The 14,076-nt window shown below is 49.1% G+C and overlaps 1 protein-coding gene across 5 annotated transcripts in view; it reads left to right on the plus strand.

The window, feature by feature from the left end:
- Positions 1–320: 320 nt before the first annotated feature.
- LOC135054976 (centromere protein Q-like) overlaps positions 321–14,076 on the plus strand; it is a 156,965-nt gene continuing 143,209 nt past the window's right edge. Inside the window, exons 1-2 of one of the 5 annotated variants that reach the window (XM_063958494.1) lie at positions 321–570; positions 13,283–13,381. In XM_063958494.1, the coding sequence (XP_063814564.1) occupies positions 13,310–13,381 (72 nt within the window). In that variant the 5' untranslated portion in view covers positions 321–570; positions 13,283–13,309. The other 4 variants (XM_063958493.1, XM_063958495.1, XM_063958496.1 and 1 more) reach the window with 4 other exon arrangements.

Here is a 14,076-nt window from a genome sequence, read left to right on the forward strand (position 1 = left end):
ATTGTTACAAAATCAGCATTACAATAAAGTCAATTTCTAAAAAACATATCAGTCTTCTTCTAAGCAACTCTTCTTAAGGTGGAGGATTCAAAACCTCCCGCCTGCCCGTATCCTGTTTATGTTTTTTTTCCTTGCCTTTGATTGACATCGCGCAAAGCATTCTGGCGGTTGCGGTTCACTCCTGTCAGCGTTCTATTATGGCAGAACGTGCCGCGACTACAATTCCCATAATGCAATGCGCGCAAAGGCTAAGAGTTCAGCCAATCAGAGTAGAGCTATTATGTGCTAGGCGGAAATTGTTGTGTCCATGGACTGGGACTGGAGATGTCTGCCGGACGGTAGATGCTAGAATCAAGTGGGCTAAGGGACCTTTTCCGTAAGGGGGAGGAGTTACGACGCAAGGGGGAGGAGCTAGGCCAGCGGGATAGTTCCTCTACTATCCACGCCACCAACTATTACCTTTAGAAGCGGAGCGGAGCGAGCCACCGTGCCCGAAGCGTGGCGAGCGAACTTTTCGGGTACCCTTTTCGCCCGTAGCTCCTCCCCCTGGTGACGTGTCTCCTCCCCTAGGTACGTCACAAGGTCTCTTCTCCCACTCCGATATAGAACCAACCGTCTGCGGACCGGAGGGTTGCTGCTGCTGCTTAACTGAGGTCCCTGCGTTTGAAAGTATGTCGGTGTATGGTGGGCTACAGCACAGTCCCCTTTCACGGTGCAGCTATAACTAATATATCTATCTCTCTATCTAAGATAGATATATACACACACACACACACATCTATATATTTATCTTATTTCTCTTTGCATCATTGATACATGTATACTGTGATACATTTTGGAGTTAGTAGTAGATCATGTATTTAAGTGCTTAGAAATCACTATAGGGACCCATGAAGGCATGAGTAACTTGCATGCATTACTGTTGACATCATGGTAATGCTCACCTTGTGGCTGTAACATTTTGATCTATACATAACTGAAAGAGGGACACTTCCTAGGTATGCTTTGTGCTTCAGGCAGCGCTGTATCGGCTTGCTGGGCAGCTGTTTAGGGCCCCTTGATTCTAGGGAAGGTATGGGTTGGGCCGGGGCATTTGCTCCCCTGGGCCGATGCCTTCGTAGCTTCTTAGTAGGTAGGTAGAGAATGCTGCCTGGTTGGTCTTATTGGGAATTACACACAGTGGCCAGCCAGTATTCTCTACCTGCAGCCAGACAGTGATTGGCTGTCAGCATGCTGATTGGTGGATGGCTAGAGCTTTCCACCAATCAGTGCCTACAGCCATTCACTGTATGGAAGCAAGGGGAGAGACAGGGCGGGACTGCAGGAGAGGTAAATTAATATTTTAATTTGTGTGAATGGGTGGGTAGTGCTTTGCCCAGGGCTTACAATGCTGTTAAGATGGTCTTGGCTCCAGGTGTTGTTATAGTCCCCCCCCCCCCCCCCCCCTTCCCCCTTCCCCCCTTCCCCCTTCCCCCCTTCCCCCTTTCCCCCCCTTCCCCCCCCCTCCCCCCCTTCCCCCCCCCTCCCCCTTTCCCTTCCCCCTTTCCCTTCCCCTTCCCCTGAGGACTGCGTTTGCATACCTCCCAACATGACCCTCTCCAGGAGGGACACAATGCTCTGCTTCTGGATTTTTTTCTCTATTTATAATTGTCTGCACCTGTGTTCAACAGATTAATGGATAAGAAAGGTGTTTCAACACAGGTGCCGGCAATCATACATTAAGAGAAAAGTTCAGGAGCAGAGCATTGTGTCCCTCCTGGAGAGCGTCGTATTGGGAGGTATGCGTTTGGGAACCACTGTATAAATATTTTCTTTGTATAGGTATTGTCCAGAGAGACTTGGGTGCTGTGAATGTCCCTTATAAAAGCTCAGTAGTCTTGTATAAAACTATTAAAATAGCAAAAAACTGTTAATTTTTGCTAATTTCTATTCTTGAAGTAGTGTTCCCGCTAGACTTCGGGGCAGATTTATTAAGCCTAGTGAAGCGATAAAGTGAAAGGTGATAAAGTACCAGCCAATCAGCTCCTAACTACTATGTCACAGGCTGGGTTTGAAAAATTACAGTTAAGGCCCGTACACACTGGCCGATATATCGGCCGTTCTCTTGGGAAAAAAAAAAGAAGGGGGGAATGGCCCTATCATCGTCACACTTGTGGCCGTGCCCAGCACTTACGGATGCACACGGCATCTATTCACACAGCAGGGATCGTCAACCACAACTTTCTCATACGTCCTAGAGGATGCTGGGGTCACCATAGAACCATGGGGTATAGACGGGATCCGCAGGAGACATGGGCACTTTAAGACTTTGAAAGGGGGTGAACTGGCTCCTCCCTCTATGCCCCTCCTCCAGACTCCAGTTTTAGAATTGTGCCTAGTGAGATTGGACGCACCTGGGCAGCTTAAAATCCTCAGCATAAACTGGCAAGAGAGGACATTAGTGCAAAGGCACTGTGCTAACCACAGCCAGTATAATCAGTATTACAAAGAGCGGGATGGAAGCGCGCCACTAAGGGGGCGGAGATTCGTTCCCACAGCTCACTGGGCGCCATTTCATCTCCGCTGGCTGCAGAGACGCTGGTCCCTCCTCACACTGCTGAACAAGTATCAGGGTGCAAAACGGGGGGGGTGAGGCAGGTTTTTTGGTGCAATAATATAATATAAAAAGCGCTACAGGTCTGGAGCATTTTCGTAATCGCTTCAGACCCATTGATTTGGCGCTAGGGTGAGAGCTAGCAAATTCCCTCTGTCTCTCTCTGACAGGCTTTTCTGTGGGTCTGTCCCCTATAAGCCCAGTGTGTCTGTGGGTGTTTATTACACGTGTGTCGGCATGTCTGAGGCTGAGTGCTCTTCACAGGAGGAGGCTGTATTAGAGACGCAAAAGGCGGTGGGAGTGACCATGTCTGCATCGCCGACTCCTGATTGGGTAAATGTGTTGAATGCTAAAGTAGCTCGTATTAGTAAGAGATTAGACAAGTCTGAGTCTCAGACCCAGGCATGGAAGAAATGTGTGGAAGATATGTTACAAGTTCAGGTCCCCTTGGGGAAACAGAAACGCACGTTTACTCAGTTGGCTGACACTGATACCGACACGGACACTGATTCCAGTGTCGACTATAGTGATTCCAGATTAGATCCGAAATTGGCAAAGAGCATTCAGTACATGATTGCATATCACTGAGAACCCTGCTGTTCCAGATAGAAGGGTCTGTATGTACAAGAAGAAGAAACCTGAGATAAAGTTTCCTCCCTCTCATGAACTGAACACGCTATTTGAAAAAGTCTAGGAAGGTCCTGACAGAAAGTTTCAGATTCCCAAAAGAATAACGGTAGCTTATCCGTTTCCCTCGGTGGATAGGGAAAAGTGGTAGTCACCCCCCACTGTGGATAAGGCCCTGTCACGTTTGTCTAAAAAGGTGGCTCTCCTGTCACCTGCCACGGCGGCCCTTAAGGATCCTGCGGATCGTAAACAAGAAACTACGTTAAAGTCCATTTATGCGACCACAGGTACGCTACTCTGACCTGTCATTGCGTTTGCGTGGGTAAGTAGTGCTATCGAAAAGTGGCAACTTGTCTTCTGAAATAGATAACTAGATAGGGATAGAATCCTCTTGACGCTGGGTTATATCAAGGACGCTGCAACATACCTTAAAGAAGCTGCGAGAGATATTGGTCTGTTGGGATCAAAGGCCAATGCCATGGCAGTCTCAGCTAGGTGAGCGTTGAGGATTCACCAATGGAATGCTGATGCTGATTCCAAGAAAAGTATGGAATCTCTACCATATAAAGGTAAGGCCTTATTTGGAGACGGCCTTGATGATTTGGTGTCTACGGCTACCGTGGGTAAGTCATCCTTTTTGCCTTATGTTCCTCCACAACAAAATAAAACGCACCACTATCAGATGCAGTCCTTTCGGCCCAATAAATACAGAAAGGGCCGAGGTTCTTCATTCCTTGCTACTAGAGGAAGAGGTAAACGATCACCAGCCTTGTCAGGCTCCCAGGAGCAGAAGTCCTCCCAGGCTTCTGCCAATTCCACCGCGTGACATTGGGGCTCCTATGCGGGAGGCCGCACTGGTGGGGGCACGTCTCAAAATCTTCAGTCCGTTTTAGGTTCGTTCGGACCTAGACCCATGGATTTTACAAATAGTATTCCAAGGGTACGAGCTGGAGTTTCAAGACGTTCCCCCTCGCCGTTTTTTCAAATCTGCCTTACCAGCTTCTCTTCCGGACAGGGAGGTAGTTTGCGATGCAATACAAAAGTTGTTGTGTCAAAATCAAGTTATCGTCAGGGTTTCCCAATCGCAACAGGGAGAAGGTTTTTATTCGAGCCTGTTTGTGGTCCCGAAGCCGGACGGCTCTGTCAGACCAATCCTAAACCTGAAATCCCTAAATTTCTTCCTAAAGAAATTAAAATTCAAGGTGGAGTCTCTACGAGCAGTGATCTCCAGTCTGAAGGAAGGGGATTTTATGGTGTCGGTGGACATAAAGGATGCCTACTTACATGTTCCCATTTATCCTCCGCATCAGGCTTACCTGAGGTTTGCAGTTCACGATTGTCTTTACCAATTTCAAACGTTGCCGTTTGGTCTGTCCACGGCTCCGAGGATTTTCACCAAAGTGATGGCGGAGATGATGGTTCTCCGCAAGCAGGGAGTCATGATTATCCCATACTTGGACGATCTCCTGATAAAGGCGAGATCCAGGGACCAGTTGGTGCAAAACGTTGCACTCTCCCTGACAGTTCTTCAGCAATATGGTTGGCTCCTAAACTTGCCAAAATCACAGTTGATTCCGACGATGCGGTTGTCGTTTTTGGGAATGATATTGGACACAGAACTAGAGAGTCTTTCTTCCAGTGGAAAAGTGGAACTTCACAGTCTGGTCAAACAAATTCTGAAACCAGCAAGAGTGTCAATCCATCAATGCATTCGGTTGCTGGGGAAGATGGTTGCGGCCTACGAGGCCATTCAGTTTGGCAGATTCCATGCCAGAGTGTTCCAGTGGGACCTTTTGGACAAGTGGTCCGGGTCCCACCTACACATACACCGGAGGATAATCCTGTCGTCCAAGACCAGGGTATCACTCCTGTGGTGGCTGCACAGCTCTCACCTCCTAGAGGAACGCAGGTTCGGGATACAGGACTGGATCCTAGTGACCACTGATGCAAGCCTCCGAGGCTGGGGGGTAGTCACAATGGGAGAAAACTTCCAAGGAAGATGGTCAAGTCAGGAAACTTGTCTCCACATAAATGTTCTGCAATTAAGGGCCATTTACAACGGCCTTCTGCAAGCCGAACATATTTTTCGAGATCTGCCTGTACTAATCCAGTCGGACAATGTAACAGCCGGTAGCGTACATAAACCGTCAGGGCGAAACGAAAAGCAGAGCGGCAATGGCAGAAGCCACAAGGATTTTCCGTTGGGCGGAAAAGCATACAAGCGCTCTGTCAGCGATCTTCATTCCAGGAGTGAACAACTGGGAAGCAGACTTCCTCAGCAGACACGATCTCCATCCAGGAGATTGGGGCCTCCACCAAGAAGTCTTCGCAGAGGTGACAGGTCGTTGGAGTTCCTCAAGTAGACATGATGGCATCTCGTCTCAAAAAGAAGCTTCAGAGATATTTTCCCAGGTCAAGGGACCCTCAAGCAATTGCAGTGGATGCTCTGGTGACACCGTGGGTGTTTCAGTCGGTGTATGTATTCCCTCCACTTCCTCTCATTCCAAAAGTTCTAAAGATCCTAAGAAGAGCAAGGATTCGGGCGATCCTCATTGTCCCAGACTGGCCAAGGAGGACTTGGTATCCAGATCTTCAGGAATTACTCATAGGAGATCCCTGGCCTCTTCCTCTGCGCAAGGACCTGTTACAACAGGGGCCGTGCGTGTATCAGGACTTACCGCGGCTACGTTTGACGGCATGGCAGTTGAGCGCAAAATCCTACCCGTAAGGGTATTCCCAGTGAAGTAATTCCCACACTTATTACCACCGTATTTGGAGGAAATATGTTTCTTGGTGTGAATCCAAGGGGGCTCCTACGGAAGAGTTTCGGCTAGGACGTTTTCTCCATTTTCTACAAGCAGGTGTGGATGCGGGCCTAAAATTGGGCTCAATTAAGGTACAGATTTCAGCCTTATCGGTTTTCTTTCAGAAACAATTGGCCTCCCAGAAGTTCAGACTTTCGTGAAAGGCGTGTTGCACATCCAACCTCCATTTGTGCCTCCAGTGGCACCATGGGATCTTAATGTGGTGTTGCAGTTCCTTCAATCACATTGGTTTGAACCTTTACGGAAGGTGGAGTTGAAATTCTTCACTTGGAAAGTGGTCATCCTGTTGGCCTTGGCATCTGCAAGGCGGGTGTCTGAGTTGGCGGCCTTGTTTCACAAGAGCCCTTATTTGATCTTCCATGAAGATAAAGCTGAATTGAGGACACGTCAACAATTTCTACCGAAAGTGGTTTTCTCTTTCCACATGAACCAACCTATTGTGGTGCCTGTGGCTACTGACGCCTTCGCTGAGTCAAAATCTCTGGATGTGGTCAGAGCTTTGAAAATTTGTCGCCAGAACGGCTCAGATTAGGAAAACAGAGGCTCTGGTTGTCCTGTATGCTCCCAACAAGGTTGGGGGTCCTGCTTCCAAGCAGACCATTGCACGCTGGATCTGTAACATGATTCAGCATGCTCATTCCACTGCTGGATTGCCGTTACCGGAATCGGTGAAGGCCCATTCTACTAGAAAGGTGGGCTCATCCTGGGCGGCTGCCTTGGGGGTCTCGGCATTGCAACTTTGCCGAGCAGCTACTTGGTCGGGGTCAAACACATTTGCAAAGTTCTACACGTTTGACACCTTTGCCGATGAAGACCTTAAGTTCGGTCAATCGGTGCTGCAGAGTCATCCGCACTCTCCCGCCCGTTCTAGAGCTTTGGTATAACCCCATGGTTCTATGGTGACCCCAGCATCCTCTAGGACGTTTGAGAAAATAATATTTTAATACCTACCTGTAAATCCTTTTCTCTTAGTCCGTAGAGGATGCTGGGCGCCCGTCCCAGTGCGTACTGTATCTGCAGTTATTAGTTGTGGTTACACACTTGTTGTGTTACGTTTTTTGTCAGCATGTTGCTGCAATTGTTCATGCCGTTTGCTTGTGTTCTGTTGAATGCCATGTTGCGTGGTGTGTTTGCGGTGTGAGCTGGTATGAATCTCACCTTAGTTTAACAATAAATCCTTTCCTCGAAATGTCCGTCTCCCTGGGCACAGTTCATATAACTGGAGTCTGGATTAGGGGCATAGAGGGAGGAGCCAGTTCACACCTTTTCAAAGTCTTAAAGTGCCCATGTCTCCTGTGAATCCTGTCTAAACCCCTTGGTTCTGTGGTGACCCCAGCATCCTCTACGGACTAAGATAAAAAGGTTTTACCGGTAGGTATTAAAATCCTATTTCTCTAACGTCCTAGTGGATGCTGGGAACTCCGTAAGGACCATGGGGAATAGCGGGCTCCGAAGGAGGCTGGGCACTCTAGAAAGATCTTAGACTACCTGGTGTGCACTGGCTCCTCCCACTATGACCCTCCTCCAAGCCTCAGTTAGATTTCGTGCCCGGCCGAGGTTGGATGCACACTAGGGGCTCTCCTGAGCTCTTAGAAAGTTATAGTCTTAGAATTTGTTTTTTTCAGTGAGACCTGCTGGCAACAGGCTCACTGCAGCGAGGGACTAAGGGGAGAAGAAGCGAACTCGCCTGCTTGCAGCCGGATTGGGCTTCTTAGGCTACTGGACACCATTAGCTCCAGAGGGATCGACCGCAGGCCCAGCCTTGATGTTCGGTCCCGGAGCTGCGCCGCCGTCCCCCTTACAGAGCCAGAAGCAGGAAGATGGTCCGGAAAATCGGCGGCATGAAGACATCCTGTCTTCACCAAGGTAGCGCACAGCACTGCAGCTGTGCGCCATTGCTCCTCATACACACTTCACACTCCGGTCACTGAGGGTGCAGGGCGCTGGGGGGGGGCGCCCTGAGGCAGCAATAAAAACACCTTGGCTGGCTAAAATACCTCAATATATAGCCCCTGGGGCTATATATGAGGTAAATACCCCTGCCAGAATCCCAAAAAAAGCGGGAGAATAGGCCGCGGAAAAGGGGCGGAGCCTATCTCCTCAGCACACTGGCGCCATTTTTCCCTCACAGCTCGGCTGGAAGGAAGCTCCCTGGCTCTTCCCTGCATTTCTACAGTACAGTAAGAGGGAAAAGAGAGGGGGGGCACTAAATTGGCACTGTATACAGTATAAGCAGCTATTAGGGACATAACTCAGTTAGTCCCTGTATATATATATAGCGCTCTGGTGTGTGCTGGCATACTCTTACTCTGTCCCCCCCAAAGGGCTTTTGTGGGTCCTGTCCTCTATTTGAGCATTCCCTGTGTGTGTGGAGTGTGTCGGTACGGCTGCGTCGACATGTTTGAGGAGGATAATGATGTGGAGGGGGACCAGATGCCTTTAGCAGAGATGTCACCCCCTGCGGGGCAGACACCTGAGTGGATGGTATTATGGCAAGAAATGAGTGCACGTATAGACTCCTTACATAAAAAATTTGACGACATGCCGACTGTGGGACAGCCGAGTCTTCAGCTCGTGCCTGTCCAAGGGTCTCAAAAGTCATCAGGGGCTCTAAAACGCCCGTTATCTCAGGTGGCACAAGTAGATGTCGACACGGATACTGACGCCAGTGTCGACGACGATGAGTCAAATTTAATGCCCGTTAAGGCCATTCGCTGCATGATTGAGGCAATGAAAGAGGTGTTAAATATTTCTGATTTACATCCAGGTACCACAAAAAAGGGTATTATGTTTGGGGAGAAAAAACTACCTGTAGTTTTTCCCCCGTCAGATGAATTAAATGAAGTGTGTGAAGAAGCGTGGGCTTCCCCTGATAAGAAATTGGTGATTCCTAAGAAATTACTAATGGCGTTCCCTTTCCCGCCAGAGGATAGGTTACGTTGGGAAACACCCCCGAGGGTGGATAAAGCGCTCACACGTTTGTCAAAAAAGGTGGCACTACCGTCCCAGGATACGGCCGCCCTTAAGGAACCTGCTGATAGAAGGCAGGAGGCGATCCTGAAGTCTGTATATACACACTCAGGCATTATACTCAGACCAGCAATTGCGTCAGCTTGGATGTGCAGTGCTGCCGCTGCATGGTCAGATAACCTGTCAGAAAATATTGACACACTAGACAGAGACACGATCCTGTTAACAATTGACCATATAAAAGACTCAGTCTTATACATGAGAGATGCACAGAGGGAAATCTGCCGGCTGGCATCTAAAGTAAGTGCACTATCTATCTCTGCTAGGAGATGCTTATGGACTCGCCAGTGGACTGGAGATGCAGATTCCAAAAGGCACATGGAAGTTTTGCCTTATAAAGGGGAGGAATTATTTGGGGATGGTCTCTCCGACCTAGTTTCCACAGCAACGTCTGGGAAGTCAGCATTTTTACCCCATGTCCCCTCACAGCCTAAGAAGGCGCCATTTTATCAGGTTCAGTCCTTTCGATCCCAGAAAAACAAGCGGGGAAAAGGAGGGTCTTTTCTGTCAAGAGGCAGAGGCAGGGGAAAAAGGCTGCAGCAAACAGCAGGTTCCCAGGAACAAAAGTCCTCCCCCGCTTCCTCTTCCAAGTCCGCCGCATGACGGTGGGGCTTCAAAAGCGGAGCCAGGTACGGTGGGGGCCCGCCTCAGGAATTTCAGCGATCAGTGGGTTCGCTCACAGGTGGATCCCTGGATCCTTCAAATAGTATCTCAGGGATACAGGCTGGAATTCGAGGCGACTCCACCCCGCCGTTTCCTAAAATCCGCCTTGCCGATTGCTCCCTCAGACAGGGAGGCAGTGCTAGCGGCAATTCACAAGCTGTATTCCCAGCAGGTGATAATCAAGGTACCCCTACTTCAACAAGGCCGGGGTTACTATTCCACACTATTTGTGGTACCGAAACCGGACGGTTCGGTGAGACCCATTCTAAATTTGAAGTCCTTGAACACATACATAAAAAAATTCAAGTTCAAGATGGAATCGCTCAGGGCGGTTATTGCAAGCCTGGACGAGGGGGATTACATGGTATCCCTGGACATCAAGGATGCTTACCTGCATGTCCCCATTTACAATTCTCACCAGGAGTACCTCAGATTTGTGGTACAGGATTGCCATTACCAATTCCAGACGCTGCCGTTTGGACTCTCCACGGCACCGAGGGTATTTACCAAGGTTATGGCGGAAATGATGATACTCCTTCGAAAAAAGGGAGTTTTAATTATCCCATACTTGGACGATCTCCTAATAAAGGCACGATCCAAGGAACAGTTGTTAGTGGGAGTAGCACTATCTCAGGAAGTGCTGAGCCAGCACGGTTGGATTCTGAATATCCCAAAGTCACAGCTGGTCCCCACGACACGTCTAATGTTCCTGGGAATGATTCTGGACACGGCCCAGAAAAAAGTGTTTCTCCCGGAGGAGAAAGCCAGGGAGTTGTCTTCTCTAGTCAGAGACCTCCTAAAACCAAAACAGGTATCGGTGCATCACTGCACGCGGGTCCTGGGAAAGATGGTAGCTTCTTACGAAGCAATTCCATTCGGCAGGTTCCATGCCAGAATCTTTCAGTGGAACCTGCTGGACAAGTGGTCCGGATCGCATCTTCAGATGCATCGTTTAATAACCCTGTCTCCACGAACCAGGGTGTCTCTTCTGTGGTGGCTGAACAGTGCTCATCTTCTGGAGGGCCGCAGATTCGGCATACAGGACTGGGTCCTGGTGACCACGGATGCCAGCCTACGAGGCTGGGGGGCAGTCACAAAGGGAAGAAATTTCCAGGGACTATGGTCAAGTCAGGAGACTGCCCTTCACATAAATATTCTGGAACTAAGGGCCATTTACAATGCCCTAAGTCAAGCAAAATCCCTGCTCCTACACCAGCCGGTGCTGATCCAGTCAGATAACATCACGGCAGTCGCCCATGTGAATCGACAGGGCGGCACAAGAAGCAGGACGGCGATGGCAGAAGCCACAAAAATTCTCCGATGGGCGGAGAATCATGTACTAGCACTGTCAGCAGTGTTCATCCCGGGAGTGGACAACTGGGAAGCAGACTTTCTCAGCAGGCACGACCTCCACCCGGGAGAGTGGGGACTTCATCCAGAAGTCTTCCAAATGATTGTAAATCAATGGGGTCGTCCACAGGTGGACATGATGGCGTCCCGCATAAACAAAAAACTAGAGAAGTATTGCGCCAGGTCAAGAGACCCTCAGGCGATAGCGGTGGACGCCCTAGTGACACCGTGGGTGTACCGGTCAGTGTATGTGTTCCCTCCTCTACCTCTCATACCAAAGGTACTGAGAATAATAAGAAAGCGAGGAGTAAACACGATTCTCGTGGTTCCGGATTGGCCAAGAAGAGCGTGGTACCCGGAACTTCAAGAGATGATCTCGGAGGACCCTTGGTCCCTGCCGCTCAGACAGGACCTGCTACAGCAGGGCCCCTGTCTGTTCCAAGACTTACCGCGGCTGCGTTTGACGGCATGGCGGTTGAACGCCGGATCCTGAAGGAAAAGGGCATTCCGGAGGAAGTCATTCCTACGCTTATTAAAGCCAGGAAAGATGTTACGGCAAAACATTATCACCGCATATGGCGGAAATATGTTGCATGGTGCGAGGCCAAAAAGGCCCCAACAGAGGAATTTCAACTGGGTCGATTTCTGCATTTCCTGCAAGCAGGAGTGAATATGGGCCTAAAACTAGGCTCCATTAAAGTACAGATCTCGGCTCTGTCGATTTTCTTTCAAAAGGAACTAGCTTCAGTACCTGAAGTTCAGACATTTGTGAAGGGAGTGCTGCATATTCAGCCCCCATTTGTGCCTCCTGTGGCACCGTGGGATCTCAACGTGATGTTGAATTTCTTGAAATCACATTGGTTTGAGCCACTAAAAACCGTGGATCTGAAATATCTCACGTGGAAAGTGGTCATGTTATTGGCCCTGGCATCAGCCAGGCGAGTGTCAGAATTGGCGGCTTTATCATGTAAAAGCCCTTATCTGATTTTTCATATTTATAGGGCAGAATTGAGGACTCGTCCCCAGTTTCCCCCTAAGGTGGTGTCAGCGTTTCACCTGAACCAGCCTATTGTGGTGCCTGCGGCTACTAAGGATTTGGAGGACTCCAAGTTGCTAGACGTTGTCAGGGCCCTGAAAATATGTTTCCAGGACGGCTGGAGTCAGAAAATCTGACTCGCTGTTTATCCTATATGCACCCAACAAGCTGGGTGCTCCTGCTTCTAAGCAGACTATTGCTCGTTGGATTTGTAGTACAATTCAGCTTGCACATACTGTGGCAGGCCTGCCACAGCCTAAATCTGTCAATGCCCATTCCACAAGGAAGGTGGGCTCATCTTGGGCGGCTGCCCGAGGGGTCTCGGCTTTACAACTTTGCCGAGCAGCTACTTGGTCAGGGGCAAACACGTTTGCAAAATTCTATAAATTTGATACCCTGGCTGAGGAGGACCTGGAGTTCTCTCATTCGGTGCTGCAGAGTCATCCGCACTCTCCCGCCCGTTTGGGAGCTTTGGTATAATCCCCATGGTCCTTACGGAGTTCCCAGCATCCACTAGGACGTTAGAGAAAATAAGAATTTACTCACCGGTAATTCTGTTTCTCGTAGTCCGTAGTGGATGCTGGGCGCCCATCCCAAGTGCGGTCTATCTGCAATACTTGTACATAGTTATTGTTAACTAAATCGGGTTATTGTTGAGCCATCTGTTGAGAGGCTCTATCGTTTCATACTGTTAACTGTGTTTCATATCACGAGTTGTTCGGTGTGATTGGTGTGGCTGGTATGAGTCTTACCCGGGATTCAAAATCCTTCCTTATTGTGTACGCTCGTCCGGGCACAGTACCTAACTGAGGCTTGGAGGAGGGTCATAGTGGGAGGAGCCAGTGCACACCAGGTAGTCTAAGATCTTTCTAGAGTGCCCAGCCTCCTTCGGAGCCCGCTATTCCCCATGGTCCTTACGGAGTTCCCAGCATCCACTACGGACTACGAGAAACAGACTTACCGGTGAGTAAATTCTTATTTTTTCCCACCCATGGGACACTGCGGCCCACATACGGAGAAGGCACAGGGCAGGGCGCTACTAAAGGACAGGGAGCATTTTGCCTTTTAATACAGCCTAGCTTGAATACTGTTGACGCACAAGCTGTGTTTTAAAATAATATAAATAATTTGTCAATAATTGAAATATTCTTTTTTTAGCCGTGAGGATCCAATGAACACATAGAGATGCCTCCGAAAAACAAAACCAGCAAAGTCAGATTTGTCAAAAGAAAAGGTTATGTAGTCGGCAATAAAGGAGTAAGTATATTCTCACTGTGTTTGCTTTATTGGATGTCTCTCCAACATCTTTCATGTGTTGTATAAAATCCTGTATAATAAACAGTACTGTGACCTTCATTTGCTGATTCCACTAGGGACACAGGGGCAGATGTATTAAGCCTGGAGAAGTGATAAAGCAGTGATAAGTGCAAGGTGGTAATGCGCCAGCCAATCAGCTCCTATATGTAATTTGACAGGAGCTGATTGGCTGGTGCGTTATCAGCTTCCACTTATCACTGCTTTATCACTTATCCAGGCTTAATACATCTGCCTAGGTGTTGAATGGGGCTTGGGATCACCCTGATCACACAAGTTGATAGCAACTTATAATTGGTGGAAGTGGGGGCCAAGCAATGTAGAAGCTATGTTGCAAAGGGGTATAGTATGTCTGACCGCCGGTCAGCATACTGACGCCGGGATCCCGGCAGCATACGACGGGGAGGGGCGAGTGCAGCAAGCCCCTTGCAGGCTCGGTGGCGACCTGCGGTCGCCACGGGTTCTATTCCCACTCTATGGGTGTCGAGGACACCCACAAGTGGAAATAGTCCCTGTTGGTCGGCATGCCGACTCTCAGGATAGTGAGGGGGCGGGATATCGGTGGAGGTCATGTGACCGTCGGTCTCCTGACCACCGGTCACATGAATACTATCCGTTGCAAAGACATTTGGGTGTGT

Source organism: Pseudophryne corroboree, chromosome 3 (genome assembly GCF_028390025.1).
Source record: "Pseudophryne corroboree isolate aPseCor3 chromosome 3, aPseCor3.hap2, whole genome shotgun sequence".
NCBI lineage: Eukaryota > Metazoa > Chordata > Amphibia > Anura > Myobatrachidae > Pseudophryne > Pseudophryne corroboree.